Raw genomic sequence first — 27666 nt, 5'->3', positions numbered from 1 at the left:
AGAAACAATATGCTTGTTGGAAGCCCTGTGGTTTAGATTCCATAACCCGGTTCACAGAGAGGAAGAAGAGACTGTTCCCTCAGTGAGGTGCAGCAAGAAAAACTTGAGTTTCAGGTCACTGCCTTAATCATGGGAGATCTCTGCTGTAGCACAGATGACCTCATTGACCATGGGAAAGTGTCATTGAACGCGTGAGGATGAGGTGCCTAAGTGTGTTGCAAAATCCTGCCATCCTTTGCATCTGTTCTGGACTTGTGGTAGGGGATGATAACATTTTGCATCATCACAAGGGGCTGGGAGGATAAATCAGAAATGCTCAAACACTGTGGTTACTAGGACCTGCCAGTGCCGAGATCAATGGTTTGCAGCCTAGGACAGATAAACAAGAAATTGTTGTGAAACCATGCGATGTTGCTAGTGACCACAGGATGGGGAGAGCAAAGGACTGTGTTGTCCAGAGCACAGACCTTTCTCAGCACTGCGGTTGTTGGCATCAAGGGGACCCTCACGCAGAGGCTCAGAGATTTAATCTCATTTTTTATTTTTTCTACTCCAGCCAAGCCTTCTGGTACACATTGTAGCTTTTGTATTTATAAAAGATATGAATTAAAGCATCTGACATCTTCTGTAAGCAGCAAGACCTCATTTTAATATGCTGCTTCCTGATTTCAGACAAAGAAATATTTGTGTAGGCCAGGGTGAAACCGGTTAAGCAAGAAAAAAAGGGGCAGATTGAAAGAGAGAGAGAATCTCCAATCAAAGGAAAACATGGCATGATTAATAAGTGAAGGCAATCAGAGTCTGTGGGAAGGGACTACCATTGCATATAGTAATTCCTGGTAAGAGTGACGGCTGTATGATTTGTTCTTAAAAAGAAAGTGCAGCAATGCTATTGCTCTCTGACTCTCAGTGGTTTTGTTGTGCCATCTGGGGTGGTGATGCCATCAGAAGAGCCTGTACGCCTTCTGTTTTTCATGCAGATAGAACACTTTGCCTCTTGCTGCCAAGAGGTGTTTGCAGCTGAGCAGGTCGATCCTCTTCACTCCAAACCAGTAATGTCTCAGCTCCACCTCCTCCTTCCAAGAGGATAGACCCTATTCCTGGTCCTCAGTTCAGGGTCCATCATGCTCATCCCAAGAGTGGGAGGGCTGTTACCCAGCCCAGCACAGGCAACTCCTCATGAGCTTTCCTGTGATATTTCCATGGGTAATGTCTTTCTCTTGTTCCCCACCACAGCAATGTACTGGTATTGCACTGCAGACTGGCACTGACTGCCCCAAATGTGGCTCTTCATAGTGGAGAGACCAAAGGAGGCCGTTGCAATTCTCTATATGATAAACAAGGTCTTCTATAAGGGACTATAAGCACTACGTGCCCAAGTGACATAAAAAGCCCACCATATGGGATTATTTATCACTGACAGTCCTTTTGAAACTCCAGTGTAAAATATTAAATCTCTGTCTGCCTATGGACAGTAAAGGGCATGTTTCAGTGCTTTCTCAAGGTCAAGAGAAATTCTCAAGATCAAACAGAAGGAATTTAAATAAAAGAGAAAATGATTCATTTAATAGCTAGCTTGGCCTTAATGAGTAAAAGTCTCCCTTGTCTGTGGACGTTGCGGAAAGCAAGCTGGAGGAGGGAAGGCTGGAAAACAGGTTATTTCTGAAACAGGGAGTTTTCTGGGTTACCGTGAAGGAGGGCTGCACAGCGGAGCTCTCCCCACTCTACTGCTAGCGGGGGGGTCCCAGGCTTCCCTGCCTACTTAGGGATAATTACCCTACCCTGAGCAAGCTTGTAAAGCAGCTGCTGGTTTGATGTCAGGCAAAAACAAAGGAACTAGGAGAGGGAAATGAAAGGAAATGAAGTAGGAAGTTAGATATCCTGAAAAGTGTATGCATTGTAGCCCTCTGAGGTGTTCTGGGTCAGGCACTAATAAGGGAAGAGATACCAGAGAAACTGAAGTTTTGCACTGCAACAATTCCTGGTCCCAAATCCACAAACAGATGGATTTGGAGCTGAGATTTACAGTTTGCTAATGGGTGGATGCAGAGCTTTCACCCTCTTTCATATCAGAAGCAGAAGTCTGCCGCTGTGAAATACTTGATTCAGAAAAACAGTAAGAAAACCTAGGGGCAGATCTTCAACTCCTGTAGATCAGCCTTTCATCCAGAGACTGTTCTACCACATTACTGTGTGAAATAATTGTGATGTGAAAACAAGTCTTCTTTGTCGATGTGCAAAAAGCTCATGAACAAAGCTGCCCCCATCTCCTTTCTCTTCACAAAGAAGAGTTCATTTGAAGAAATTGCTTCATAGCTAAAACCATACAGGGAGCGGAAAAGATCTACAGTGTCTTGTTTGCTTCTCCTATCAGTACTTGCTTTTTGTCACCTGTATGTGCACAGAGAATACTGCAGAGAACACCAAACAGTTTGCGAATTGCTTGTTGCAGCCCAAAATTCACTTAAGCCTATGGAAAGAGATTTCATTTTACCCTTTTTTCCGCTGGTTTGGAATACATTTAATCAGAGGAAATATTTTAGCCTTAAATTAGTGTCTATCATGCTGAAAGAACATGTACTTCTCTGTGTCTATATGCAGGTGATCACTAAGAAGTTATCTGGCTATATGTGTTGTTTTCTGTCTGCTAAATCAGAACTCAGTGTGCATTTATGACTCCCCTGAAGGACTCTGGGGCTATGAAACACAACACTTCTGTGGCAGCAAAGCATACAAGAAAGCTTCACATAGCTCAAGAAAAACAAATTAGGGCTTCCCTCCTCTACCACCTTACTATAGACAGTTTTACATTTCACATCCCTCAGGGGATGCACCATACACTGAGTTTCGTAGCCTCCTGTGACCTTCTGCTTGTTCTCTTTTAAGCAGGTAAGAAGAGCCCACGTGCTGAGGACAAAGTCGTGCTAACACATATGAAGATACTGAGCAATGAAGGAATTCAAAACCCAGGGTTAATCCCAGAGGCTCCAGCTGACACAGCCTGCACAGAAGAGTCCCATCTCCCCGGCACCAGCCTCCCACCGGACTGTCAGGGAAATCCCAATGCCGCAGCTGCACTGGCAGATCCGGACTATGCAGATGCCCCAGCAAGCACAGACTATGTAGCCACCCTGCCTGACCTCAGCACCTTTGAATCCAAGTGCCGACTTCACAGATTCTCCAAATTTGAATCCGAGGACTCAGGGGTTGAATTGCCAAGTGGGGCTAATTCTCCATCAACGCCGACAGGTTCAGAGAAGAGCTTTGTGCTTCCCAGCAGAGACTCATTTTGTGACTCGGGCGTGCTTAGCACCTCTTCTTCTCCAGAAATTGACCATCTGATAATGAGAACATGTAAAGAGCGTGCCAGAAATGTCAGCCACCAAGATCCAGAGAGTGAAAAGCAAGCTGAGTACTACAGTCAGGAGGCAGACGCTGTGCAGGGTCCTACAGCTTCCTTAGAAGACTTCAGCGTCCCTCAGGAAGAAAGTCATGGTGAACATTTTGACCAAAGCGAAAGGCAATCTCTGGAAAAGGAACCTACCCCAGAGACAGACGTTCCCAGGGAAAACACTCTTCCCACCCCACCTCCCACAGAAGAGCCAAAGACAATTACTGACAATTTCCCGGAGAATTTTGGCAGCATGCAAGACCTTCAGATCCATGGTCATCAGCTGAAGAAGTACCCCACAAGTGACAGTCTGGATGAATACATGGATGAATGCTGTAGACTGAGTGAGGTAAGAAACACCTAAAGTGAATCTAATAGCTAGGCCTGTCCAAATACCTCAGTCAGAGTTCAAGTCCTATCATCTGTCACAAACTAGGGCACATCTGAGTGAGTTAGAAAATCTCCCCTGAAACTGTTGTAAGCAAGAGATCTTGACAATTGATTTTTAAGAGTGGGGTAAGGATGACTAATGGCTTATGGAGATCTGATGTTTCAAAAAGCCCTAGACTAGAGGATGGACTTGATTCTGGTCTTAAAATGAAGATTATGAAGTTAGTCATCTTCCTCTGATACATGGGATGGGGATCAGAGCATAGTTTCTTTTTCAAGGTCAGGTTATTCCTGTTCCTGGGAACAGCTGGACTGCTGTTGGGGCACTGAAGTTTGGAAAGAACTTGTCTAAGGGGCAGCTCATTCCTGTCCAGGCCTGTCCTGTCCTCTTGAACCAGCTCTCTCAAATAATGAGTGAGCAGGGAACTAATGCACAAATTCGAATCTTTGCTGGGCTGGGCATGGAGATCCCATTTTAACCTTCTAGCACAGCTGCGATGTAAATAATATTTTCAGCAGCTTGTCCTACACTTTCCCCCTTGCTGGGTACACTGTCCGACTGACAGGAGAATAAAAAGCCCTTCTGTGCACCTTCTCCCATAGTGGATGCTGGCAAGCGCTCATCCCAGTGCTTTGCCTGAAGCCCCACACTGCCGATCGCTGCCTTGCCTGCCCGCTGCAGTGGCCTCCATGAACCAGTGACAGAAAGATCTAACTGGGGAGCTGATTCTTGATAGAGAGACGGACCAAAAAGCCCCACGAGCAAAAGGAAAGGGTGGTGGTGGGGGCTAGATGAAGAGGGTCACACAGACACAGCAAAAATATCAAAGAAATATCAGATTTCTTTTTGGGGCATTCATTGTGGTAATAGTGATGAATTGGAACGGGAGATGGGTGGGAGGAAGCCAAGTGACAAGTGCTGTGTAGGTAATTTCACCATGACCTTTCTGCCCAGGCCCTGAGCCATCAGGCGATGGCCTTCCTCTCCAGCACATCAAACCCTCCCGAGCAGCGAGGAAGGTCAGAGATGGCCCATCTTTGTAAACATTGCATATCGAGGCAGCACAAGCACCACACAGTCCAACACAGCAACCCCTTCCTCGCCAGAGCTCTCTCACACACGGCAGAAGAGAGATGTCTATTTTGCATGATTCCCAAACAGACAGCAACCTGGCCTTTTGGCAGGGAGTTCAAAAAAGGAATGGAGCAGGAGAGTTTGAATACAAGGACACTTTATAAAAAGTTACCTAAATTCTCTGTTGCGCTCCAGAGGGTTTGCAGCCAGCTTGGTCGTGTCTGACAGCTCTGGCTGCCCATGAAATTCCTTTAAATCCTTTGTGAAATGGAGCCTCAGTTTCCCAAATGAGAACATTTAAATAAACAAGAGAATAAATTAGAAAGAAGCTGAAGAGGAAATGAAGCTCTTGATGGCTTATCTCCCCTCCTTTTTAATATCCTCACTGGCTGAGTGCTAAAGCTCTGTGCCCCAGAGCACTTTTCTTTGTTTGTTTTTCGAGCTGTATAAATACAGCTGTGACCTAGATGCTGGGGAAGTTTGCCCCTCTCCACAGAGCACCTCCAGGCATGTCAAGAGCAGCACTCTTCAAACTGCTGGGATGCCAGGTAGCAAGAAATGCCCCCAGCTGGTGCAGAGCCCCAGTGCTGATGCTACGCTGTGTGCCACAGCGCACAGGGACATCCTCTGCCATGGGGCAGAGCCTTCTACTTGGCCCTGCCCCCCCCAGACCTGCACAAGGCTGACTTGTCCTCACTGTCGTACAACAGAGGCAGGACAGAGTGAGACCCACTCAGAAACAATGTCCAGATGATCATTTGCCCATAGAGCTGATGGGCGCATCTTGGTTCACCCCAGCTGAGGCTCTGCTTCAGGCTTACTCTGTGGTTTTCACATTTGCCCATAACCTGTCCAAGATAGAACATGGTACTTAGGAGCCATCTGGCCCGATATTATCTCAGGGACTCAGATACCCCTGTAAATGCACTCAATGTTGTCTGAAAGATAGCAAGCTAGTTCAAGGTATTCCCACTCTGCTTGGCAAAAAACATGGCAAACCAAATTGTTCCATCGAATCAGTTCCCGCTGCATTAAATTCATATTGCTAGAGATGCAAGAGTGCTTACCCTGGCTTGTATTTAATGCCAGGTGAGAGCATTATTTAATTATAGGTGACAGCAACTTCCTCAGTCCTGTGGCTGGTTTTGGGAATACAACTTGCAAGTAACAGGAGAGCAGTTGAGTTTCCCTAGCCCAGCTGGCTGTGGCAATGCCAACAGCACTGTGCTTACTGGCACACCACAGCCGAGCAAGGATTCAGTCTCTGGATGAGGATGTCCCTTGATGTCCTCCCAGCCTCTCTCACTGCTGAGGCCACTTCCAAGAGAACAGGAAGGAAACTGCCGAAAAAGAGAGACTGAAAAATGACCAAATGTTTTGACCATTTGGATTCATTTGGTGGATGGTTTTGGCTGAAAATATACATCAAATTGTTTCAGTCTGGCGTTTCTTAAACAAAGATTTCTGATCTTTTGTTTTGAACTGTCATTATTTTGAAACTTGCCTACATTTAGAAAGATGAAAGAAAGTGGAAGCTGTCAAACAACAAGTAAAAGAACTTTGAAGCCTAAATAAAAGCATTTCCTTTTAAGCCAAATTAAGTGTTTGGGGTCAGTTTGAAGATACATAGCTTTTGATGCTTTTGCTTTGCAAACACTTCCTCACGCTCCATAAAGTTTACATTTAAAGTCAGCCCATACCCCTAGAAGAAATGAGAGGGTGGGAGCATTGTCGTCATTAAATGAAAAAAAACCAAAACAAACCCACCATTATCCACACAGTGCTAATTATTCTGGGCAAAAGTAGTCAAAATACATCTCTGCAGAGAGTGGTATGGTTCAAGGCAACCTGTGATGGTCAGCCCCATAGCCTGTGCGTGCCGCTTGGAGGAAACCAGAAGCTATCAGTAAGCACAGCCCCTCCTGGACAACAGGGTGGAGCCGTGAAAAATATACAGCACGATCCCTCTCTTTCCTGTTATTCACAAGCCTTTCGGTGCTGTCAGCTTCCAGTGACAAATGCTTCCCACTCAGCCTGTGGCGTCACTAATCAGTTGCTCCAAGCCCACGGTGGGAGGATTGTAATTGCATTCCATGGCTGTCGGTGCAGTGACCATGCTGCCTCTGTACTGGCCATGTTAACGCAGCATGAGTGGGCAGTGAGGGATGTATGGGAGGATGGAGCATGGTACAACTCAAAACTATCCACAAGAGAAAGTGAAGAGCATTGCATGAAGTGCAGAAACCTAAGTCACTGCAAGAAACGTCAGTGGGCTCTTGTCTGAATGAAGACCTTTACCTGCAAGCTAGTCCTGCCCATCAGCTTTGGCTCCTGCTGCCAAGTCCAGCCCAGGACAGTTTTCCATTGAGCCCAATTGAAGAAAAACCCATCACATGCATCAAAGTAACATCATGGCTGCAATTAGTCAGGACAAAATGCTGATTAGATGGATCAGAAATGCAGGTTTTGATTATACCTCAGTTGGACAAGAGGTTTGAAAACAACCGTCTGTCTTGCAGCTCCCACTGAACTTCAAACCTTTGTAGTGCTCAGGTGCTGCAGCGCGCACGATGTTACACATTCACAGAGACAGAGGGACAGACTCCCACCTCTGCGACTCTGGTGGCTTCAGAGAAAAAAACGTGATTTTATACCAGTCAAAATATTGACTGGAGGGCTCCAGATAAGCCAGAGTTCCCAGTGCAGATGCTGATCCTGTTTTTTTAAGCTTCCTAAGAAATCTGTGGGCCAGCACAATTGTGGTTTATTGCCAGCTGAGCAGGGATACATGTACTGAAAACCAGTCCCCAAAACTTACTTAGGTGAGCACTCACAAGGGCAGAGATCTCTTTTTAGCTCCATGGGTATAAAGTCAGTGTAGTGCACCTTAACTCTGCAGGGTCAAAACTGTAGTGGGAGTAACTCAGCATAATATGGCTGAGAGTCTTGGATTCCTTTTCTTCCAGCTGAGGGTCTGGTTCACTCTGATGTACCTGAAAGCAAAATGTGGCACCTGCTTGTGCATTATGTTGTTACTCTCCTAGCACAACTTTAACCATCTGATTCATAAATTGTGTCTGTCTGATCCTCTGCATCTTTGCCTTCAAAAAAATAGGTGAGATGTTTTTCCTTCTTCATAGGTTTCATCAACTCAAAAATGGGTACATGGCTTTTGTTCCAATACCATTTGACAGTCCCCATGTGGGGAATGGGAAAAAATTCAGTCCTGTTAGGTGTGTGTTTTGGGAAGCTTCAACTGGGAGGACAGAGGCTGGAAGAGACTCATCCTGGAAAATGTGTGCAGTTTTCCTATGGTTGCTCATCCTCCACTGCTAGCGTAAAACTCTCACAGGTGCTGAGAGGAAAATATTTAGACCAGAATGCGACAGAGCAGGTTCTATGCTGCAGGTGGCATGACCAGAAGATAGCAAGGGCTGTTTAGGTAATTCCAGTTTATGGAAGAGAAAAAGTCCTGGAAGGGTCACTGGAGAGGCCCTCTTTGAGCAATTGTTTTGGGGGCAACCAGCTGAATTACACAAGTTTTCTGTATTGAATGCCTGCTATCTCTGAGCAATCCTCATGCTAACTAGGGAAGCAAGGTGAAGTATCCCCCCCCTTAAAACCTTTTACCCTTGCATGCCGACCACAGAGGTGGCTGACCCTGCAGGGATGGGCAGGCACTATAGGCTCAGCCTGATTTGCCTTTTGCTCATTTGCACTCACTGGGATCACTTCAATAAAATGCAAATTAATTTCCTATTAAATAGCCCAAACTGCCTGCCCTGAGCAGCCTCTGAAGGATGGCTGTGAAACAGGGGCTTCCAGCACACATCCAGCATATTGGGTCCAACCTTCAGTCTGGTTTAGGTTCTCCACAAGAATAAATCCCCCTTGCCCCAAGGCCTGGACCAACTGCTCTACACCTTTTCCATCCCTTTTTTTTTTTTCTTCTAGGGACTTATATTCTCAGGAGTTGGAAGTTCTCTCTAACTTCTGCTAAAAGCCAGATTTTCTCCATGCCTGCTCAAAACCCCTTTGTTTTCAAGTGCCTTCAGCCCTATGCACATGGCACTCGAAATCTGGGCCACCTTCTCTTCTCCTCCCCTGCCCGTTTTGCCCTATAAACCTAGCACCTGCAAACACAAAGCAGGACCTTAAGTGTTAAGCACTGGATAAATATGGAACACAAAGAGGGTCCCTGCCTGAAAGAGGTGACAGTCAAGAGCTTCCTGCTCTCTCCTCAATCCTGAGGTTACAGCCAAATGTTTTACTTTATCCTCTTTTCCAAGAGCTCCTCTGTCCCTTGTAGTCTTCCCTTCTGTTTCTACAGCTATAAAATGGATTGAATTTGGCTCACTGTCTCCATAGGACAATATAGGCATGCCATCAGTCACTGGAACAGCAAACTGACAGAAAAGGAAGTTGTTAAATGTGCAAAAAGACGGTATGGAGTGGCAGAAAGCCTAATTTTCAAGGGGAATGAGGAGCTTTTGACTACCCATTTTGGGACAGCTTAAAAAAACCCACAGATTTTCAGAAGCTAATACTCATGTACTTTCTGAAAAATCATGTTTCTGAAGCTGGGCACACCAAAATCCCTAGCTGCTTTCAGGTATGTTGGTTATAATGCGTTTGATTGAAGTTTTTCCCAGCAGGCACCATGCGGACTTTGTTCTCCCTGTGAGTCCTGGGGCTGCCCCGTCCCACTGCACAGACACGCTGAGGGCTGTTTTATGGCCGAGTAACCTTTGTCTTGCCACCGCTTCTGCAGGCTCTGCCCGAGAGGAAAATAAAAATCATGAATGTGAATGACTGGTTGGCTTGAAGTCACTGCAGTTTTTCATATGATTTCATGTGACCTCTGTCCCGACCTCAGACACAAAAGCATCTGGACATAATAATACCTGTTTATAAATAACATTGTATCATCATTTGTTTAAAAAGAAGTAAATCCTAATGTTGATTATTTTTGAACACACCATGAGCTTTCTGACATAATGAAAATACAGGAAGAGTCCCAAGGCTGGCATTTCCCCAAAAATGTAGATTGTTGTGGGAAAGGAGACAGAGTAAGCTTCCTGCTTTTGTAGAGGAAACTTATTTTTTGAAGTAAGATAAACTTAGAGCACCGCTTTTGTAAAGATCGAGGCTTATTTTACTTACTGATATCACACGCACATCGTCAGGCAGCGCCAAGGTGGAAGCGAGCCTCTGTATGTATTTGTTAGCACGCTCGGCAGAGTCCGCTTGCGGTGCAGGAGAGGACACTCGCTGCGCCTGGGGAAGTCCTGGGGCCAGAAACGGCGAGGCGCCGAGCAGGAGGCTGGGAAGCGCTGATGCCTGTCCTCTACCACAGGATTACTGTCTGTCTCCAGCACTGAGCAGCTGTGAGACTCCGCAAGTCCTGGGTGGGGGGAGAGAGTGGTACAGAGTGTCCCGCCATAGCCAGACAGCAAGCTTGATCCTGCAGACTTTCTTCAGGCATCTCTTAATGACTGAGAATGTAGCAGCAGGGACATAAGCTGGGATCTCCTAAACAACAGTGGAAAGATGTTCTTTCACTTTGGCAGCTTGGTTCAGGCATGCATCCCTTTCACTGACCCACCAGTGATGAAGGTCCGAGTTCAGCTGTGCTGTAGTGGTTGCAGATTGCCAAAGGCAGACAAAATGCGTCCCCAAGTTGGTCACAAAGCAGCAAATCACTGTGACCTGCAGATGTGTGCCTTTGGGTAGGAGCCAAGCTCAGCCTCAATACACATAAGCATGACTTGCACTGAGGGCAACAGGCTAAATGAGCCATACTAACCCCAGTCATCTATACCATACAGCAGGACAATGTTTGTAAGCGCACTGTGGCCGGTGAAAGACAAAAATTAGCCTGGGAGGTGAAACTAGAAACAGGCCATCACAAGTTTTACCTCTGTGTCAGCCTGGGATCAGTCAGAAGAGTACCTCTGATGCAACATCTTGCTGGGTAATCCAGAAAAGAGCTGCGAGCAAGCAAGCAACACTGCAGCTCAAATCTGGCTATAACCTTGCAAGTGGAAGCCTGAGTGTCTTTACCATGGCCCACGGAACTGTAACTTACTCTGTGGTCCAAGCTGTATTGTCCTTGCAGGTGAACCAAGGTAACAGCAAAGTCCTGGGATCTGGTCTGGGATACCTGGAACACATTTGCCAACTGATTGAGAAGATTGGGCAGCTGCAGGAGCACAACCTGCGTCTCCAAAAGCAAGTGTGCAACTTGCAGAAAGAGCAGAAGATGAGGCAGATAAAGGAGGTAAGCAGACACCACAATATCTTCCATTAAATGGTACACTCAAGGCCCAGATGGAAAGTTCCACATCTGTGTTGGGGAAGATGCTGATTTACTGGACCCCACACCCACCTGGGCTGGGTGCTCTGATCTTCAGGGAGCCCTCATCTACCACAGTGGGCTCAGCTTCCCTTAGGGTGGGCTTGGGTTTCTGTTCTTGTTCAGTTTTTGTCTCCCAGATGTGCTTGCTTCTATTGAGTTAAAAAGCATCCCTCTCACCTCATGCGATGGCCAAGCTCGAAGTCAGAAGCTTTTACTTCTCCACAGTTGAAAACTTCCCAAGAACCAATCTGCCCCTGTCAATGCTATCAAAACAAAACATTTCCATGGACCTCCTTAGCAATTGTGTTTTGAATTAAAAGCTCGCTCTTTTCCTTCTGGTTTCAAACTGTCAAAATCCCAGGATTTCCCACAAAACAGACACAATGGGAAAGAGAAACAGTGGCACTGCTACTCAACTCCATGCTCTCTTTCCCTTCCTGCGCCTCTGAGCTTCCAGCTGAATCTCTGACATGAAACTTCTCAGCATTTCTAATAGTATTTTTTTTAATCAGCCAGAGCTTGCTGGGGAATTTGACTGAAATTTGCAAATCATTTCAGTGTCCTCCTAAACAGCACTTTTTAGCCCCTGCATATTTTGGTTCAGCTCTACCCCACTCTGCTTCTCAGTTCTTTATCTTTGGCCATCACACCACGTTTCCAGCTTTTTTTGTCCCCTCCCTTTGTATTTATTTTATCACCCCCGAAGGAACAGAAGGGGTTTGTCACACTCAGCTATTTCTTCCCAGCCATGCTGTGGCAAGTCTTTTATTCTCCCGACAGCATCATTCCTCCCCTGGTGCTGCTCTCCCACCTGCTGGGACTGGATCTGCAGTAGGTGACTGACGACTCCTCAGAGCCAAAGCCAAGTTGTGAGTCAGGTTGCAAAGCAGCATAGCCTGTCATTTCCATGTACCCATCTCTCACGCTCAGAGGAATGCAGCCTCCTACATAGAGCCTGGGAATTGTTAACACATTTCCTGAAGCTTTACAACTGTGAGTCATTGCTCAAAGTAACTCTTCCAAGCTGCAAATTCAGGGTCAATTCCTCATCTGGTGTATGTGCCCCCTCCTCCCCAGCTCCCACTGAAATGAAAGGCACCGTGCTTTCATTTAAATATTTGAAACTTTTATCTTCTGCTTTTTTCTAAGATCTCTCAGCAGTGCCTTCTCAGCCGCCTTTGTCCCATACTGTTCAGTGGGGAACTGGACCCCCAAATGTAACATTCAGCACTTGCAATGTGCTCTACAAAACTGGGTGATCTCGCTCAGGTATCTCTGTAGTGCCTGCATCTCTTATATCTCAGTAGCTCTCCATCATTTTCCTCTTCAGAGTCACAGCCCCTCTGTGTAGAAGAGGAATGCTACGACCCCAGTTTGCCATGAGATGTGGAGGTTGCTGTCCACATCATACTTGGGAGGCTATTTTCCAAACCATGTTCACTCTCCATGCAGACTATGAGCGTGGAATTTCCCATACCCCAGACATGGCTAAGGAAGACAGAATCCCCAGAGCAGAGATGGGTTAGTATGGTATTAAGAGCTGGTCACGAGGACCGTAGATGGCAGTGCCCCAATGCTGTTTTGAGAGCGGTACAGACATTGCCACAGAGACCAATGACGTTTCCAGAAGCACTCAGATGATGCAGGTTGCTGAAGCTGACAGAGCTGTACTGATTTATTCCATAAAGTACCAGGCAGTTTAGATCGCAGGAAGCTGAAGGCACTCCGTCATTAACAGGACTAGCCTTGACCAAGTGGGATGATGGAAAACTTAGAACATTTTGAAACATCTGAAACATTTATCTTTTGCAAAATGCTGTGCAGTTGCAGCGAGCAGCTTTTTCCAGCAGAATCATGGATCTTTAAAACAAACAAAAAAAAATAGAGAGTTATATCATTGTTTACCTTTGCTGTAAACCTACTAGATCTCACCATCTTGAAGACCTTATGAAGAGACCTCCCAGACATAACCACAGCAGGTGCTGCTGTGTATGGTATTGATCCTGGGACACAAAGGGAACACAGATACTCCACATCCTTTGCTTTACAAGGAAGTCTTCAATGCCCTGGGCCAAAAGCAGCATCTTTCATGAGATTTTCAAAGCATGACCCAAAGGTATAGGTACTGCAAAGCGCCATCCAGCTGTGGCAACATATCCAGATGAAACATTACATTAAAACTGTCAATTGCTTGGGGGTCTCCAGAGGCGAACAGCAATAAAGAGTTTGGTTCCCTTTCCACTTCAGCTACATAAATGTCTCCTTGCTTTCTGCCCTCCTAAACTCTTGTGCAACATGGCTGTGCAAGGTACAAAATCTACCCACCATACAGCAGCTGAAGTACCACATGCAGCGAATCTCATTGGTAACATGTAAGAGAACTATGGCATCCCATCAATAAAAATGTAAGATACTGCTCTCTGTGCACATTCCAAAACAAATAGTATTATCTTAAAATGCGAGTCACTGCTTTAACAGATCAGTTTATTTACACAAATGCCTTAGCCAAGCAGCTCTGTGTTTAGAAACTTGTATTCAATTCCTTCTGGGAAACAACCCCAAAAGATGCTGAGTATCAAACAATTTAAATTAAACACAAATGAACCCATGAAAAAAAAAAAAACCATGAAAAATCTACAGTGCCAACTCCAGGCTCCTCAGCCTTTTGAAGAGTTAAATAATTTGTCTGGGTCCTGATGGAATGATTGCAATTTGTGTAACATCACACCACATGGTTACCTGAGAATCCACATACTTTCTTCTTGTCCTGTGTAGGAGTACCTTCTGCAACATTGCTCCTGTGGAGCTGCCAGCATCTTCCTCCACTCGTACCAAGACGTGAAGACGTTGTTTGCTGGGAGAAGCAGACCTCACAGCCTCTTGGTTCAGACTGGAAACCCTTCTGATCTTTCCATCATCCCAGAAATAGGAGCAAACACTGAAAAGCTGAGCAATGGTGAGTTCAAATACCTCTAACCTGCCCTCCTGCTTGCCACCAGTTGGTGAAATAAGCTAACCAGCACCTTCCTTTTCCCCAGGAAAGAAAGATGGGAACAGCGCAAGGTGTTAGTGGAATTAAACCTTAGCTGAAAATTTGAGAGATGTGTTTTAAAATGCTTTGTCTACACCTAGGATTTTAACACTTGCTTCTTCACATGTGTGAAGCAGGACTTTTTGCTCTGCAGATGTGGCTACAAAGATTAGGACAAATGCGTTATAAAACGGGTCTCTCTTTTGGAAACTTAGCATGCCTGAATGGGTCCATTAGTGGAGCCCCTCCATTTGGCTTTAAAATCCCCCCCAGCCAAGGTAGGATTTGATCTAAGATGGAAAGCCTTATGCCTGTTATTAGTCTCCTTCCCTCTCAAGCAGGCACAGAACACATTCCTGGAAGATGACTTATTCTATAGACTAAGTGGAAATAAGCCACAGCTGCAAAGCTTGGATCCAGAGACCAACTTTTCCAGAAGGGTGAGAAAGACTGAGCTCAGCCTACTGATGATAAAGCCAGCTGAAAAGTCTGGATCCAATGTTAGATGTGAACCAGCCCACTAAGAGAGCCTGGTTGGTTTATTTCAAACCTTGGACTCCAGCCTGCCTCCAATACCTGCTGAAACACAGAGCATCAACACACCTCCTAGCAGGATTGAGTCAGAGTGTAATGGCCTTTGGGATCTCTAGTGCTGAGGTTCAGAAATGCTCTTTCCTGGCAGTTTCAGAGCAGGCCTGGAAGGAAAATAAGGCCATGAGGAAGACATTAGAAAGCCTGCTGTGGTCGGATGCTTTATTGGAGCATTTACCTTCTTTCCACTGAAGTGTGGCATGAAAACACATGAGGTCTCATCCCACCATTAAGTCACTTGGGTTCTCATCCCATCTGGAGTTGCAGCTTGCTGGCAGCGCTGCCCAGAGGCCATCCTAGCAGGACACTGCTGAGAAATGTGAGCAAGTTCTTGTATTTCATTGCAGGAGGTGAGAGATACCCAGAGTCAGGAAACAGCCAGCCGATGGTGGGGCTCAGGAAGTCGTCAAACAATAGGAACAACAAGGAGAATGAGTTCAGAGAAGCTGGTAGCATGGCTGAGGGACAGGCTTTTCCATCAAAGGACCCTGCAGTAAGAAAGGTGAGTGATAAGCTTGGAGCCAGACTTTGAGTGGGACCTGTGGGAGATGCAGGGAGAAGTTCTGCTCAGGCAGATCAGAGTGGGGTGCCAGGAGAACAAGCCAACCCCATCTGCTACTGAACAGGGCTGGGGCAGTGAGGGCCAGGGTCCTCTGTGCCTTTCTGATCCCAGCCTTAAATGAAGACAATGGCTATGTCTTTATGCCAAGAAAGGCACAAACAGAGCACTGGTGCAGCAGAGAGGAGTACTGCAGGCAGCAGCATGGGCCCTTGCTAACTCCAGATAACTCATTGTGTGAACCCTCTCATAAGTATCTTCACTACTGCTGCTAGTGAGATTAAACCAATCACACATTCATTACCACATACAAAAATTTAATGCATCAATCCTTAGCTGGCAACGCTTATTACCAGACTGGCAGCATATCAGTGTAATTAACTCCAGGCCCTAAAGCATGTTTCAGGGAAACTGTGTCACTGAAGTCCAAGGGAGTCAGGAGGAATGCTTTTCCTCTCTCTTTCTTTCCCATTGTTTGTGGCTGTCTCAGCACTTTCAGGTTCCGGTGGGGATCAGAAGTGCTGAAATGCCAGGGCAGAGGCTCTAATCAGAGTATTCCCAGCCTGACAGGAAAGAGGAAGGAGTAGCTCTGCCATGGGAAAGACCTTCTCAGGAGATTTCCACCCCAAAGTTGCAAATAGGTTGCAAACATTTCGAACTTCAGAAACCAAATCAAGGCTGAATCCTGAAAGGTGCTCCATGCTCTGGCTTGTGTCCAGCCAGCTTCTGGAGTACGAGCATTATTGTGAGCACTTGGGAAGCCCTGATAACTTCACAGGACTGCAGAATCAAGATCCACACTCTTTAAAACTGAGTCCTGGTGCTCTCTTGTTACACCACACCTTAGCATTGTCACTTAGCATTGCATTGTGTACCCTGAGTATAAAGTGCCCCATTTACTTCTACAGTCAGGTACCATATGGGAATCCTGCTACACTAGTCCCCAGGCTACTAGGTGCTATACACATGAACTGGCAGACTAAATACAAAAGGGAGGCGAGAGGTGGAGGAGTAAAGAAGGGATTATCACACGTGTGAGGGACTGAATCGTAAAGAGATAATGGACTTGACCAAGGCTATGGGTGGACTCCAGGGCAGAGCTGAGAACAAAGCCCAGTCTGTTCCCAGCACTGTGAGATAGTCTTGCTGCCTTGTTATTTATCAACGTATTTGCCTTTTGTTTTTAGGGTCTGGACGTCAGCAGGAACATCTCGGTATGTACTGCCTTTGCAGAATATATTTAACTTGTACCTGCATTATCATAGACCAAGCCCCTGTAGTGCACAGCATTATACATGAACAAAAGAGGTTCACTGACCCCCGAAGTTTACTATCAAAGTAACAGACACACATTTATTATGACTTACTGCATGTGGTCCGTTGTTGTCCCACCCTCACTGCAGACAGCAGGCAACTGCTCAGGCTCTCTGTGGTATTAGCAGTGCTTGCTTTTCTGCAACACCACCAGCACAATGAGGGACTAACTGGCCAGGCTTCCAAAACCCTTCCACAGCACACCTAAATCCTAGGAGTAAACACAAAGGTTTGATATTTCCATGAGTAAACAGTCTCACTTACAGGCAATTAACTCAATAGCACAGAAACCGGTGTTGCAGTTTTCAGCTGAGCCCATGACCTCATCTGAAGTTTTGAACTGAAAACTTAACAGAGCCCCAAGACGAATTACTGCAACAGGCTCTGCCTGGGCTGGCGTGTGTGGCTGGGCAGAAGCCAGGTTGTGCTCCCAAGGTGGCCACAACTCCTGGAGCAATGGCTCTGCTGGTGGCACAGTGGGAAGGCACCTCCCGACAGGGCAGAACAATGCCCTGAACGTGACAGTGGTTTGAGAACTCCACTCAGACAGGAATCGTTTCTCCCAATTACACTAGTCCTGGGGCATGATCTCTTTTTGTTCTTTTCCCAAGGTTTTCCAGTCATTACTTTAGGAAATTTAAAACAATGTAGCATAAAACCATGAGTTTTTTTTATGCGTGGCTCCTTTTTGGTTCATAAATCCAGATGAGCTCAGCCCTGAGAGAACAAACATTGTGGGGGGGTGGGGGGTGGGGGTAGCTCTCATGAGACTCCCTGACCTCCTGATAATCTCTATTAGCATTTCAAATATAAGTGCCCAATTGCTGTGGCTTGAAGACGTGACAGGGAAACAAAGGCTTGATCTCTTCTAATTCATGGTCCACAAAAGTCACCACCTTGAAAAGGGCTGATACCAATGCACCTGGCCTAATAGAAAGAAGGGAGTCAAGCTGCTTTTTTGGGTTGTTTTTGTTGTAAAGGCCCCCCTGGGTGCATGTGAGTAGGTAGGAAACCAAACTGATCTTTTCCTTTAGTACAGCGTAACAATAAGGTAAAACGTGCCTTTAGGCAGCTACTCAGCCCTCACAAGTGAAGTGCTCTCACTCTCTGAAACCTTAAGTCAGAATCAACAGCAGAGTCCTAGGTACTGACATGTTACCAAACAAAATACAAAAAGGATAGTATTACCGACAGTTGATCCCTCCTGTCTCATTGTGCCCTATACAGGTACAGGCTGGCCACTGGGCATCATTGAAGGGTGTTAAAAATTCTTTTGTGGGACCTGACCTTTTTCCATATGAAATACCAAAGCTCCCCTCTTCCTACCACCCTGGAGTACCCCAAAGCATCATATGTTGGCCAGATAGGGTCTGCCAGCAGCTAGCCTCACGTCCTTCAAGATGTGGTTTCTTTTTGCTCCCTAGGGTGAGGGCCATGCTTGGGGGAGAATGAGGGATCTTATGAGGAAGACACGGCTGAGAAACCAGAACAAGCTGGGGCTGTCCTCTGCTGCTCTGAAGAGGTCCTGCCCACAGTTGTACAGGTAAGGCGGAGCTATGGGAGATTCACCTCTGGTTGTTGCTGGCTGGAGAAGACCCCTCCTTACCTTGTCTCCATTCCATGTGGCGGTCCTGGCCAGCACAGCCATTTGCTTCTTTAGTGCTCAGGTACTCTAAGGTCCCAACTGGATAAATGTTACCTCTGTGAGAATAATGGAAACATTAGGGTCCCTAAAAGAGGGTGCTTATCCCCAACAGGGCAAGGGGATGTTGACAATTAGCCAAAGCCTATTTGCCTTTCTGCTCCCCCCTAAGCATTCCAGTCAAGGTTAATGCTCTCCTCTATCCACCTTCACACCTTTCATCCATTGGAAGGGTAACACATACTGCATCTAATGTCTGATGGGATGGGACAGTCAGGATCAGCTGGAAGGTATCCTGTTAGAGGAGATGAAGTTTGCTGAGCATGTGCTCCTGGGTAGGACCCACTTGTTGCTGTGGATGAACTTTTGGGTCAAGCATGAGGTCTCATTTCTATTAAGAGATCTGTGCTGGTCTCTTGGGCAAGTTTGTCTATCAGGCTAGTTACATACTATAATATACTGTATACTATATACAGAAATACCGTGTGGTGCATGTCTGTCTGAGGTGATGGCAGTGATACCAGCTACCCCTTGCACAGATATTCCCTGTGCGCTTGCCAAATCTTCCCAGCTGGTTTAGTGAATTTGGGGCGTTTTTGTATGTAATCAGGTAACAGGAAGAGCCTAGGTACATTACTCACCAAAGCAGGAGCATGACATGGAACTGTGCTCCTCCCTGTGTTTTTTCAGCTGAGGTCTCAGTAACCTTGAGTTGAACAGCTCAAATGTGCTTAAGGCCTCCTCAGGTTTTAGCGGGGATGATGGTGGGGAAACTGGCAGTTGTTTAAGCACTCAGGAATGTCCCATTGTTCCCCTTAGACAGCCTGTACCTACCTTACAGAATGCATAAGGGAACTGGGAATCTTGTAATTACAGCTGGGGAAAAAAAAAAAAAAAACAAACTCTGTAGTTCAGGGAGTGATTTTTCCAGCTGGGAAAAGCTTGGTTGGGGCCCAAGCACACGTAACAGGCGAGCTTCCTCCTATTGTTTGAGAAACTGAAAGAAACACAAAGCAGAAAGAGATCAAACAGTTCCATCTAAAATAGATGGTGAACCAGCTGGGGAAGAAATACAAACTCTTGTGAACCTTCCCTCTAAACCTGAGTAGAACCAGGACTTCATTTGGGGGGCAGAAAAGCCCTGTTTCTGTAACGTCCCGCTTGCCCCTTTCTCTGCGGCACCGAGGACGCTGTCAGCGCTCCCTGTGTGAGAACTGCAGGCTAGGCCGCAGCTGGCTAAATCGAGGTACTCCCAACGAAGGGCCAGCCCAACAGCTCCTAACAGAAACAGCTTGCGCCCCTTTCACACCTATACTGGACAACTACTACTGTCATGGAAGTGCTGTACAATGAGATGCCAAATGGACAATTTTCTACCTGGTTCTAACTGGGCAGTCCCAGAGGTCTTGTACCCTGATTTTTCCAGGCTGCTTTGTGTAGCTGATGAATGGCCTTCTCTTTCCTTTCACTTTCTTCTCCCATATATCTACATAAACCCCTTGCCTCCCTCCATTTTCTCTTCTCCTTCTTCCTAGCTCCTATTGCTCAGCCCTCTCCTTATTTGCTCTTGCTTTTTTTACCCCGCACCCTGCAATAGCAATGCACTGACATTGGGCTTTTCACTGGTGCCTGGAAAAGCTAGGCACCTTGCTCCTATGGCTTTTTGGATATGCAGTTGCCATCAGGCTCCTTTGAAATAAAAAGTTAGGCTTAGTGGATCCCCAGCAGATGCTGCCGGACAGAAAGCCAGGCCCTTCCTACAGCAGTACCAGAATGGTAAAGCAAGAAAGTCTCGCTTGTCTGCAGCTCTCGGCAAAGCAAACATTGAAGCCCTGATACTCTCAGCATTTAAAGCCACTGTCTTTGTTATAATTTATGAAATGTGTTTGTCCTGGCTCCTGGTCCTGTTTGTACATGCAGGCGTATGGAATTGGCTTGCTTTTGCTTACCCGGGCTTCCTTGGGCCCAGAGACAGCTCCTGAGGTCTTGAACTGGAACGGCTTGGATGCTGGTGCCCTGCATTAACACACAGCTCTGAAGGAAGCAGAGAGTTGCTGCTTTTGACACCCAGTCCCACTTGAGTCATTTGGGCAATTAGAGAAAGTCTCTTTGTTTTTGTTTTTGTAACTAGGTCAAAGCAAATCCTTTCATGCTCCCACTCTGCCTATGATGAATGATCTGCTCCAGGGCGGTTGTTTTGTTTTTCTGTCTTTTTTTTTTTTTTTTTAACATCCACAAAAGAATTCTCATAGTAGAGAGAGAACTTGGTTCTTCCAGCGGGAGAGAGGGGGGCTTGCCAAGGCAAACATACTGGCACAAGACTTGGTGGTTTGTCATACATTGTTCTAAACAGGCTCAGGTTTTCATTTCATTTTCTTTTTCCTGCTAGTACATTTACTCCCACAAAGCAACGTCTGTTTTGTGCAAAGGGCCAGAACAGACTGATGAATGACTTGATCATAGTGTTAAGCAGCACGTGGACCTGAATCTTACCTATAGCAGGAAAAGTAGATTTCCTCCCCAAATCATTGCAGAATGATCCCTCCAGAAAGGGCAAGGAACTTCCTTCCAGCTCAAATGACCCCCAAGACGAGAACTTTTTGCCTTTCCACTGTGGTTGGTTTTAGTAACAGAAAACTTCTCAAATGATAGTGGAGCATTGTATGGTCAAATACTGGCCCTTGTTGAACAATTAGAGTCTGATGCTGCTTTGAACAGTAAGGAGAGAATCCAGCCTGGCCTGTGGAAGCTGGGCTGCAAATTCTGCAGGAGCCTACCTTGATCGATTTATTGCCTGGACATTGCCACTCCATCTGACATTATAAAATGTGTGAAGTTGTCTCTGGCTAGATCATGTTACAAATGATCCCCCAAAATCCAGAGTCAAGGAGGAATGCATTAGCACCTTCATGTCATTTTTTTTCTTACTTTCCCTAGCTCCCTTTGAGGACAAACAGATGGGATGTACAGCCTCCCACTACTTGCCATGACTGCTGCCAGGAAGCAGACTGGACCAGCAGTTGTTCCAGCCCTGGCAGAGACAGAGAGGCAGCCATCTCAATGAAAGCAATTGTGCTCAGGAGCTTTTCTGATGCTATCCCCAACCCCTTTCCAAGGCAGGATCTAATTTGGGCAATCCCAGCCTGTCATTCCTGTGTAGACACACACATCTGTGTATCTATGGAAGCTGCAGCTTTAATGCAGCTGCGTGGGAATGAGCTAACCTCAAATGACAATATCTTTCATGGTAAGGATGCTAGTTTCAGTTTGACAGCCACCAAAAAAGCTTGCTGCTGCACGATGACTACTTTGTGGTTAGGGTGAAGTAAGCTAGGAAGGACAGCGCGGTTCTAACATTACAAAACCCATCTTCAGTATTGTCTAGCAACATCTGAAAATGGCCCTAGAGCTGCAGACCCAGGTCTGAACACTGCTCTTCGCGTAGGAAATTACTGCCAAGGGGGATCTCTGCACTCAGGGTTGAGAAGAGGCCAAAGAATTAAAGAATAACATCAAGGCAGAAGTTTGACCATTCCATAGTAAAAAGAATTAAGAACCGAACAAAACAAACAAACAAAATCATACAGTGTTTAGATTAAAGAGAAAACAAATTAGCAGCTGGCAAAAAAAAGTCTGTACCACATCAGTCAGCACTTTGAGCTGAAAAATTTTTCGAACCAAAGACTTGAAGTAAATAAATATCTGATAGCTATTTATTTCAAATAATAATAGCTATTTTCTGTAAATAGCTTTGAAATACTGCATTTAAAAAACCCCCAAAACTACAGTTTTTCTTTCTTAAACAGCAGCTATTTTTAAAAAAAATGTTGCAAAAGGTTTGTCTTTCATAAGTCCTGGAGGCCTGAGCTAACAGCCATTACAACCAAACAGGATGCGTTACGCTTACTTCAATTGTATGTAATAAATAACGAACAAAGAAAAACAAGCTGGAGACAGTCCACAGCAGCTAGTTTAGCGTTGTTCTTCAAAACATCTTATTTACTACTTACTGTTTCAGGCCATAATTTTTAACTTCCCTGTGACATTCATGCACCAGTCTCTCCCCCTCGCTTCCAGCTAGGCAGAAAATACTGGTTGCTCTCAACAAAATGGTGTTTGTGTCCATCCATTACATTGTGACTCCATGCCAAGTGCTGCATTTTGTAGCTCTTTTTTTTTTTTTTTTTTTTTTGTTTTGGGTGTTGCCACAAATATTTGGACAGCATCTGTTTTGGAATTTCAGACTGGAGAGGGGGAAGCTGCTTTGGGTGCAGCTTGGATGTTGGATACATATGCATAGCATATTACTGCTAAGAATACAGCCATACATTCTGACGGCTGTCAACTTTAATTGTATTTTTCCATTTGTTAAGGCCAGATATTATGCCTTCGGAGCTGAGGAAAACTGAGAGGAACTCCATGATCGTTCTGGGGCAAAATACAAAGAATGAAAACATATGGCCTTTCTGATAACCCAAGTTAAATGGAACAAGGTAAAATAAGTAAAGCAGCATGTGTTTCTTTGTGGGTTGGGTGGGTTTTTTTGCCTCTTCTCAGCACAGAAATGAGACAGTCCTGTTCCGTCACCCAGACATGTTCCAATATGCAAAGACGGGAACAGGTCGGTTTTTTGAAGTTCAAATTAAATGCATTTATGCCATCTGAGGACTGACCCATATACCTTAATTTTAATAGTCCCCCACTTTCTTTTTTTAACCCACAATTTAAAGGCATCTGTAGTCATACAGGCTACATCATACAGCCTTTCCACAAAAAGTACAGCAGCAAATTCATTTAACTGCAGTCAGTCAAAAAGATTCCCAAATAACAAGCCAACCAGATGTCTTGGGAAATAGGCAACCTGCCCATAATCAAGACTAAAAGAGAACCAGGCTCAGCCTCCTGTTCCACCTTCCCAACTCAGCCCATGGGTTAAATGCAGAGAAACCCTTTCTGATCTCTCACACTCACTGCATGCTTCTGTTTCAGAAAGGCAAAATGGGAAACACCAACGGACACAAACCCAAGAACCCCGGGGTTACTTTGTGCAGTCTGCATCCTACAGTTGTCAACAGAGCAACTCCAATTTGAGCGTTGGAAGGAAAAGAGGGAAGGGGGAGGTTGAGAAGGGTCTGTGGACAGATGCATGCTCAGATATGTACGGCTTCGCTGCTGAATCTGAAGTACACTTATAAAAGTCAAGCTACAGATGAAAATTGCTGTTAGCATCTTGGCAACATAAGCAACAGAGACTTTTAAGTAAGATTTGGAAATTCTTCCTCCTCTCTGGATTAGGAACAGAATTACCTAAAACGTTGAAGCTTTTAAGTTATCATTGCTTTCTGGGGACCTTCCCCAGATGAAATAAACTTAACCTTATGGGACACAGCAGCATCTAGAAGAGTGCCAGGGACTCCCTGCCTGGTGCAGAAGCAGCTGTTGGAAGGACAGCCTCCTCCCTCTGGGGGGGTTGAGTTGCAGTCTCTGCGTGTCCCCAACACATCTCCTCCCTCCAGAGCAGCGTCTGGCCAGCTGTGCCATTTTACTGGAATCCAACAGGAAAATCAAGCCTGTAAAGCCAAGACTTCCTACGAAGCCATTCCTGAATCCACCACTAGCTTCTAAATTCCTGCTGCAGAGGTCCCTCAACTCCAGCACTACCCTACGCAGAAGTCGGCATCGTGCAGGCTCATAGCAGAGACCAGAACGAGGGGCACTGCGGGAACCAGCCTTTCAAGAGACTGGAAGCTGCATTCAAGGCAACGCCTCAGCTTCACCAGGCAGCCCAGCTCCTGTGTTATCAATCTTTCAGGGGGGCAGGGGGGAACCAGGCTTGAATTCCTACTTTTAAGTTACAAGTTAAATCCTCTGGCTGTGCAGGTGAGGGCCTGAGGCTGCAGGTGGGGTAGTCACACTGCGCTATTGCTCAGCGTGAGCTCTCTCTGCTGGGAAAAGGCAACGGGGAGAGCCGAGCTGCAAGGAAGTGTTATTCCAATGCATACAACCTTTACAAGCTGCTGCTCTTTTGGGCCATGTTAACCAACTGCGTAACACCACGGCCACGCGTGGTGGCTACCTTATTGCCACACATCCACCGATTCCAGACTCAAGGGTCAGGCAGCACCCGCTTCCGAAGGTTCCGTGGTTGCAGTGGTCTCTGCACACCAGCTGTTATTGGTACTAGCACAGGAACGGATGCATGTGGAGTAAAGATTTAAATAAACCAACTTTGCCTCTCATTAAAACATTATTCTAACCCCTAAATTACAATATAATTACAAGTCAGGCAATCACTGTTTAAAAATCCTTCCTCAACCCAAACTTGCCTGGTATCCAAGATTTGAGAAGCTGACAGGAATGGATCACCTTGAGCAGGTTTAGCCTTTCAGTAACAGATGCTTCCCCCTTGCTCGCCCAGATCAGCTGGAGCACTCACAGTCCTCAATACCAGAGCAGGATCTCTTCCAAGATTCAAAGCACCCCAGCCACACTTTCCCAGAGAAGCTGTAGTTGCAGGGGTGAGTGAAGGCAGCAGCCCAGGCCTGGTCCTCCAAGTACTTAGAGGGGTTGGTACTTAGCACCTCCAGGAGTAATAAAAAAAAAACAACAACCAACAAACCACAATCAAAAAAAAATATGGTCTGTGCTGACTCAAAGTTAGCACCCTAAAGTAGGTGCTGTGTTTAATATTTCAGTTGTAGCTGCTGCTGCGGAACTTGGTTATTCACTGTATATCTTGCTAGCTTCATACAAAGCTAGAAAGATTTATAACTTGATTATTCTGTGAATAGTCTGTATATCTCCATAAATACAGGGGACTAAAATCCTGCATTTACTTACATCCTCCATTATCCCTCAAGCTTTACAGAGACTGTAAGGAACGTGAATCAGTGCAAACTGAATTTAAAGTGTTTTAAGAGGTAGTATCATGAACTGGTATTCCCCACCACCACCTCCATTCACATTATAGGTTTGTCGGGGTTTTTTTTTTTTTATTTTTAACTAAAATTAACGAGCACTCTTTTTTATTACAGCATTATATAAAATATATTCATGTATTTTCAGAAATAAATATATTTATAATGTGTAACATACTGTATAGTTCTCCACTCCAAGATGCATTGTAATACAAGCATAAGAAATTTAATAAAAGCATCACTATTATAATTGTTTCCAGATATTTTATTAATGAACACCTGGGTTGTAGTATAGCAACTGCCACATATTTAAGGTTTCAGCTGAGCTTAGTTGGTCAAGAAAGGAATTGTTGCCTCCAGTCTTTTAAAGAACTTCTTTAGCTCTGGCAAAGAAGCAAGTTTGTTCTTTTGAGGCTGGTGCTGTTCTTAGAAGATCCAAAGGACAAAGAGGACCTTTGGAAAGTTCTGATACAGCCGAGTAAGGATATTAATTTTGAGCAGCCCTGTATTAGGTGCTGTTGCCAGACCTTGCTTCCAAAGCTGCAGGGTGGGCAGACACAGCAGGGCAGCACACACCGCTTCCAGAGGAATTGGGCGGAGGCACTGGGGACAAAGTACACTGATGCTCAGCATCAGGGTTTTTTTTTTTTTCTGAAAATCTGGGTTCATTAGCAGCACCACACAGCAGCCTCAAGTGGCAGGTGCTGGCTGGCCACAGGGCTGCTTCTCAGCTTCTCCTTCATTCACAGCCTACAGTAGCCTCCTGGACAGAGCAGCTTTTCTTCACCAAGAGGAGCCTAAGCCAATGTCTACAGCAAACCACACCACCTTTAGTTCAGCTGTATAACCAGGCAGTATGAAGCTAAAAAGAGGATGCTCACACCAGAAGTCACGTGCAGTTACTCCAAAGAAAGTAAAGGAGAAAAGTCAATGAGATCCAGCTAAACGAAGTAGAGGCCTAGAAAAAAAAAAAAACAAAACAGAAAAACAAACACAACAAAAGCCAGAAATCCACTTGTGAAGGCAGAAGGAAGAGAGTACACATTTACAGGAGAGAAAAACTGCAGAACAAAGCAGCAATGAAACTCTGGTGGAGAACAGGCTAGAAAGAGGAAGACAAGGCACCAGAGGAAACCTTCGCACAGACAACTCTCATCCCACTGCTGTTTGTGCCCTTCCCCTCCTGCTAGGGACCAAACAGCAAGCCTTAAGCACAGAAGACTCCCCACAGCACAGGTGAGGGAATTAAATTCACTCCTCTGCTCCCCCACCTCTCTTTATCAGTGCACGTGCCCTGCGCTAAGCAGCAGGTCCATTACAGCAAGATCGAGCTCTGCACCAGAAGGGATGGTCACTGCAGGGGAATCGGCCCGATCCCCAGAGCTCCCTGCCACTTCGGGACGGTTCAGCAACCCCATGGAGGGCAGCAGGGACTCTCCTCTCCCCACCCCTTCAGCCTCCACACAGGCATCTGAGTTCTCTAAGCAAATATTTTTGTCTGCCTTACTGAGGCATGGGAAGACTCCAGCAGCAGCCAGGAAGGTGTTTAGATCTTGGCTACCACACACAGTAAAGAGCAGTGCCAGAGCACCCTGCCTGGTGTACTGAAAAGGTGTGGTCTGTATTACTCCTTTAATTGTGCAGTTAATTAACATTAGAGACAGCTGCTAAAGACTTGTCGTAAGGCACATTATGAGTTTGCACTCTGCTTTCCCAGACAGAGCTCCACCTGTATCAAAGACATTTAGTTGCCAGAGGCACTCCCTAAAGGAGGAGGCTCTTTGACCTATCTCCAGCTGATGATTTCTTCAGCCTGTGACCTCCTTCACCCTCCCACCATACCACTTGGAGGAGCCTTATCTTCTCTTCTTCTGATGAGATTTTAAAAGCAGGCAAGAGTAAGAGCATTCGTTATCCTGGAAGCAGCAAAGTTCTGCTAGAAAAAAACCCAACATTGTAAGATGATTCCTGAAATTCCTTGTTAGAGTAAGAAGGAATTAAAAAATAGTTCCCAGCACCTGTTAACACCTTCCAGTCACACAGTATTGGCAGAAGCCAATTAAATAGAACAATATCTGCTACCTCAAGCAGTTCTTTGCTTCCATGTACATAAGAGCTGCTCTTCCCCTTTTAAAAAGGGCTTCTAAGCAGTATGATTAAGATTACTCCCCTGTCTTTTAACAGAGGGAATTTCTTACCAAGCCTGTCAGGAAAAAAAAGTATGAATAACATATTTTTCCTTCCCCTTAAGTATATTTCTCAAGGACTACCCCATCAGCTGTAAGGGGATCTCAGTATAAGTGCAAGCACCAGAGCTCCCCCAGCCTGGGCAGGAAGGGCAGGTGTATGGAGTCACTTTCCCCGCTTCAGCATCAGGAGAGGTTTGCTGGATTGTTTT

At 45.7% G+C, this 27666-nt stretch overlaps 1 protein-coding gene across 4 annotated transcripts in view; it reads left to right on the top strand.

Annotated features, from left to right (window-relative positions):
* Positions 1-25349, top strand: part of LOC134517686 (uncharacterized) — a 33299-nt gene extending 7950 nt beyond the window's left edge. For 2 of the 4 annotated variants that reach the window (XM_063339466.1, XM_063339468.1), the window contains exons 2-9: positions 2887-3740; positions 10975-11136; positions 13990-14170; positions 15184-15338; positions 16583-16609; positions 18134-18252; positions 22725-22844; positions 23341-25349. In XM_063339466.1, the coding sequence (XP_063195536.1) occupies positions 2887-3740; positions 10975-11136; positions 13990-14170; positions 15184-15338; positions 16583-16609; positions 18134-18252; positions 22725-22821 (1595 nt within the window). In that variant the 3' untranslated portion in view covers positions 22822-22844; positions 23341-25349. The remainder of the gene's footprint in view (positions 1-2886; positions 3741-10974; positions 11137-13989; positions 14171-15183; positions 15339-16582; positions 16610-18133; positions 18253-22724; positions 22845-23340) is intronic. The other 2 variants (XM_063339467.1, XM_063339469.1) reach the window with 1 other exon arrangement.
* The last annotated feature ends 2317 nt before the right edge of the window (positions 25350-27666 follow it).

The sequence above is a fragment of the Chroicocephalus ridibundus genome, chromosome 6 (genome assembly GCF_963924245.1).
Source record: "Chroicocephalus ridibundus chromosome 6, bChrRid1.1, whole genome shotgun sequence".
Lineage (NCBI taxonomy): Eukaryota > Metazoa > Chordata > Aves > Charadriiformes > Laridae > Chroicocephalus > Chroicocephalus ridibundus.
Note: the sequence above shows the minus strand (reverse complement) of the source record. Positions and strands in the feature narration are given on the sequence as shown.